The sequence below is a fragment of the Octodon degus genome, unplaced genomic scaffold (genome assembly GCF_000260255.1).
Source record: "Octodon degus isolate 3935 unplaced genomic scaffold, OctDeg1.0 scaffold00130, whole genome shotgun sequence".
Lineage (NCBI taxonomy): Eukaryota > Metazoa > Chordata > Mammalia > Rodentia > Octodontidae > Octodon > Octodon degus.
This window is the reverse complement of record NW_004524706.1, coordinates 4201978-4206874: the sequence shown is the minus strand read 5'-3', so window position 1 is coordinate 4206874 and position 4897 is coordinate 4201978. Positions and strand designations below refer to the sequence as shown.

General features: G+C 52.8%; 2 protein-coding genes across 3 annotated transcripts in view; both read right to left on the bottom strand.

The window, feature by feature from the left end:
• Sh3d21 (SH3 domain containing 21) overlaps positions 1 to 4141 on the bottom strand; it is a 13402-nt gene extending 9261 nt beyond the window's left edge. Inside the window, exons 1-10 of one of the 2 annotated variants that reach the window (XM_023701062.1) lie at positions 3846 to 4141; positions 3505 to 3662; positions 3358 to 3421; positions 3003 to 3121; positions 2718 to 2808; positions 2502 to 2557; positions 2373 to 2415; positions 2161 to 2264; positions 1970 to 2056; positions 1719 to 1761 (exon numbers count right to left, since the gene is read on the bottom strand). In XM_023701062.1, coding sequence (XP_023556830.1) covers positions 1719 to 1761; positions 1970 to 2056; positions 2161 to 2264; positions 2373 to 2415; positions 2502 to 2557; positions 2718 to 2808; positions 3003 to 3121; positions 3358 to 3421; positions 3505 to 3662; positions 3846 to 3849 — 769 coding nt within the window. In that variant the 5' untranslated portion in view covers positions 3850 to 4141. Of the gene's footprint in view, positions 1 to 1718; positions 1762 to 1969; positions 2057 to 2160; positions 2265 to 2372; positions 2416 to 2501; positions 2558 to 2717; positions 2809 to 3002; positions 3122 to 3357; positions 3422 to 3504; positions 3663 to 3845 lie in introns of those variants that run through there. The other variant, XM_023701063.1, reaches the window with a different exon arrangement.
• The window catches only part of Thrap3 (thyroid hormone receptor associated protein 3), a 49291-nt gene continuing 48516 nt past the window's right edge, over positions 4123 to 4897 (bottom strand). Inside the window, exon 12 of the mRNA XM_023701042.1 lies at positions 4123 to 4160. Within this exon, the coding sequence (XP_023556810.1) occupies positions 4123 to 4160 (38 nt within the window). The remainder of the gene's footprint in view (positions 4161 to 4897) is intronic.

Genomic DNA, 4897 nt, shown 5'->3' with positions numbered 1-4897 from the left:
GGGGATCGAACCGCGGTCCCTGTGCTTTGCCAAGCTTGTTCCAAGTAGGTGCTTTAGACCACTGAGCCATCTCTCCAGCCCCATATGTTCATATTTTAATACTTTTGTAAACAATGTGTTTTCTTTTTGTCACCATGAAGGGGAAGTGCAGGTCTAACAGACACTGGGTGGGCTACCAAGAGTCAGGACATCCCATGATGAATATATATATTACGTTTGGCAAACATACTAATAAAAAAAGCCAGGCATGGTAGCCCACGCCTATAATCCCAGCTCAGAAGGGTAAGACTACTGAAAATCCAAAAAAGCCTGGACTACAAAGTGAGTTCAACAGTGAGTATAGACAACATAGCAGGCTGGCTAAAAAGAAAAAAAGGCAAGGTCTGACCTACATCCACACAAGTGGATCTCAGAATAATGTTGAAGACAAGAAGACAGCACCGCTGGGGGCTCTAACTTGGGCTACCTTTTATAAAGCATAAAAACAGATTTCCCGATACATTGTTTTGATGTATATTTGTGTAAATAAGAAAACTTACAAATTCAAGAGAATTATAAACAATCATTCAGGGCCGGCCAAATAGCTCAGCAGATTAATAAATGAACAGAATCACTGGCATTGAGAGAAGTGGACAAGGAAGAAAGGCACACAAACTAGCCGTGTTCTTCTTTGGATGACAGACTGCAGGTATTTACTATTTTGGTTTTTGACTTTTTTTTTGCAGTATGAGGGCTTGAACACAGGACCTTGCATATGAGAGGCAAGTAGTGTATCCCAACAATTCACCCTCCTCCCAGTTCTTTTTTTTTTTTTTTTTTTTTTAATTTTAGGAAAGGGTCTACAGGGTATTCAGGGTCTCACTACTAGATCAGATTCTCAGTGATCCACCTATTTACAGCCTCCCAAGAGCTGTGAATACAGGGAGGCACCACTACGCCCAGTCTCAGTTGCCGTGCCCTGGGGACAGGGCCAGCACTGCAAGCCCAGGCCTGGGAGTCAAACCCCTGGCCCCTGAACCTGCTTGCAGACCTAAAGATTAAAGATTGGCTGAGCAATTTGACCAACCAGAGAGTTCTATTATTAAATTTTTTTGTTTTGGTTGGTTGAGAGAATCTCTGGCTGGCCTCACACTCGCTTAAACTCATGATCTTCCTGTCTCAGGCTCTAGAGTGCCGGAATTATAAGCACATGCCTCCTGGCCTGGTTCCTACTATTTTATTTTTTTTGTACAGGGGATAGAACTCAAAACCTTGTGCTTGCCAAGCAGGTGCTTATGCTGCCGAGCTATATCCCTGGCCTCCTACTACTTTAATAATATAACATATGTATTCTTTTGGTGGTCATTGTTTTGAGACAGGGTCTATCCTGTCAAATATTGCATTCAAAGATAAAAGGCCACATCCTTACAGACACACACACAGAGCTACTCACTGACATACACTAAGACACACGAACACATCAGTTTCGTGGACTCACACAGGTCTACCCATAACCTGGGATAGTCACTCTCCAAGACACACGGAGAAACCGAGAAACCTTCACATATTAAGTTACAAGCTGACCCACACATTCACTTATACACCTTTCTACGAGGCCCTGACCCAGAAGGAGCTGCTATGGGGAGCTAAACACTAGGAGGACTGCAGGTATTTACAGGTCACTGGATTGGTGGGTTTCCCAAAGCGCACCCCTAATCCCAGGCTCCCCAGGCACTCACCTGATTCCCGAGAGACCACTCTCCGTGGGACCAGTTTCTTGACCTAGTCAGAAAAGCAGTATTAGACTCCAAAGAGGGGTTTCCCACATGTTTAAGTCCACCCTTATTTAGGGGTGAGGATCCTAAGGAGTGCCGTATCTGTAGGCTGCTTTTTGAGCATCCCATGCCCTTCTATCTGTGCCCATTGAGGTTCAGGACTCCCAACCTTGTCCCAGGTAGCTTGCCACCGAAGTGTCCAGTTCTGTACTCACTGGGGGTGGTGGGAGTACAAAGTTGTCTGGAAAAACACCTCTTTTGCCTTGACATTCTCCTTCCCACCAGCCTTTATCCTCTGTGTTCTGGGAGAGAAACACACTGGTGGGGAGCTGAGCTAGGCACCCCAAGCTCCTCTCCTGGTCCCACCCTCTCCTTCCCAGAGCCTTCCCCCATCCATTCCTCACACCTTTCGCAGTACTTTCACCTCATCCCCCCTCTTCAGTGGCAACTCATCAGGGGCCTCCGGCTGGTAGTCAAACAGGGCCCTGTAGGTCTCTGGGTAGGAGACTGGGAGAAGGTCAGATTACTAGGGCCAGCTTTCCCCCTCCCTCAGGACTCTCTTCCTCCCTCAGCCTGGCTTGGAAGTAGGGGGGACCTCTTTGGGTGGATGCTTACAAGTCTGCAGGTAGTCTGGAGGCCTCTCAGAGGTCAAGCTGCCCAGCTAGTGGGGGTAAAGAGGACAAAAAGATGCCTTCTACCAGCCCAAGAGAAACTCACTACCTCTGTGCCCACTCAGACCCAGTTTACCTTAGGAGGCTGTTGAGGACCAGGGTTGATGGAAGGCAGGTCTGTATTACCAAGACCTGGATGGGAAGAGTGAGGTTAGTAGGGCACTAATTCACAGATCATGGGAGGGCAGCAAAGGGGGTCACATGGTCAGGATGTGTGAGTCACAGGTTCATGCCACCAGGAGAATCACTGGAGAGTGCAGTGTGGTCCCAAGTTCCAGGGTTCATGTCTCACTTGGGGGCCCACTGTCCAGCAACTCCACAAAGTTGGATGGGAAGGCTCCCAGCTGCCCGTTCTTCTTTCCCAGCCACCAGCCGTCCTCAATCTAGGGAGGGGGAGGACGCAGGGATATCTGGTTCCACTCTAGGGGTGTCTACAAACTCTACACTCTCAGTTCTGTCGAGAACCTACTTTCTTGTCCTTCACTCTTCCGTCTCCGCAACCCTAACTCTTCTCATCTTTGCCTCCTTTGCTTTACCCAATACCCTTCCGCAAGGCCTCTCACTCTCATCCCCTCACCTCCTTTATCACTTCTACAATCTCCCCAGCTTGCAGCTTCAGCTCGTCCACCTGCTCCGGGCTGTAGCTGAAGTTCACTTTGCACCATCTTTGCGGGCCCCGAGATTTGGAGGGGTGCCCTGGGTTGGACAAGAGTAAGACTCAGCCGGGGAGCCTGGGTCCGCTGAGCTGGAGGAGGGGCTAGGCACGAGCACGCCCCGTTGCATCCAAGGCCCCGCCCTAGGGCGGAGCATTGTCCCCTGAGCCAATCACAGGCCGCAAGTCGGCTAGTGGCCCCTCCCACACCCCCGCGGTCCCGGAGCCCCGCGGCCTACGCGCGCCCCCTAGCCTGCCGGCCAGCGGCTGGGTCGCTCACGTAGGCGGCGTGTGCAGCGTGGTCTCAGTGCTTCCCCCGCAACTCGTAGGACTTCTGGAATCTCCTGGGAATAAAGGTCTTGCTAGGTCCTCTCAGCTCCAAAGCCCAGAACCCCCAAACCCCAGCCTGCTCCCTGCCCGCCCTCACCTGCACCAAGCGCTTGGGGAAAAGGCCAGAGCGGCCCCCGAGCTCTCCACGCAGCCAGCCCCTCGCGGGCCCCTGGCGCACCTGCCGGACCACGTCCCCGGGCGCCAGGCTCAGCTCGTCCTGCTTCTGGGCGCGGTATCTGGCCACGGCCAGGACCTCTGCGGGCGGAGGACCGGGCGGGGTCGCGGCTCAGAAAGGGCCAGTCGGAGTGGGCAGACTGACCCGAGCGGAAGCGCTCCCAGGCGCCTCCCGGGCCCAGTGCAGACGTCGGCCGTGATGTGATGCAGGTTTTTACCGTTCCAGAGAGCACAAAGGAGCCACCCCAGACCCTCCGCACATACCCATGACTTCCGGGGTCCTTCCAGAGCCTGGCCTGTCCCGCTGGCGACTGAGTACAGTCTTTGGCTCGGGAGGGTGCGACAGTCCGCGGGGCGGAGGAGGCGGAGACGCCAGCCAAAGGTCGGGCTCCAGGTGCTGAGAGTGGGCGTGGGCGAGGGGGCGGCCCGGCTCAGCAGGTTTGGCCCTATCCTGGCGGTAAAGACCCCAGAACCTCTGGCTTGTGCTGGGGTGTCAGCTTCCTCATAGGCTCTTTCTAGGCGCACAGCCTCTCCCTTCCGCCTAGGCAGGCCCACCATCTTGGCTCGAAAAGCTTTTAGCTTCAGGGCAAGAGGTGGGGAAAAACATGCAAGGGTGGGGCCCTCAGCTGGCTGCAAACACTCAAACTAAGGCCTCCACCATAAAGTTGGCAGCTCCTGTTCCTGAGAAGGTACTGCTTGTATACGTCAAACCTCCACCTCCCTGAAATGAGCACCTCACCTCTTGCCTTCTCTTGAGAGAACCCTATTTAGGGGCCGTGTTGGGTTTCAGAAAACTCCGTGAAAGAAGGCACGAAGAACTTTGGGCTCGGACCGAGACAAATTTGATTAGGACCCACTAAAAACCCATTGGACTATCACTTCTTTCCAGCTGATCTTTTCGCTCACTGCACTGCGAAGGCCGAGCCTGTTAGCCACAGCCCTTCTTCCCTGCTAACCCACCGAGAAGGAAGCCGAAGTTCTTGTTCACGACACCACACTATAGTGAAAATACTCTGGTTTCTCTGGGGCTGTCCAAGGCACAGGATGAAGTAGGAATGCGTAGATAAAATGCTTGTGCTGTTGCAGGCACAGCCTGGAGGGGATGAGCAGCAGCTGGCCCCGCCCCCAAGGCATTTTCTCTTCGGGCTTCCTGAAACTGCTGTGGGCGGTTACCTACCGCCGTCTCAAGGGGCACATACTCAGGGTTAACAATGAACACAGCCCACATACACCCGCCACTTCATTTATTGTTTTTATTTGCAGGAGGAGTTGAAACAAATTTTGTGTTTTTCTTTTTCCCCTAAACATGAATCATT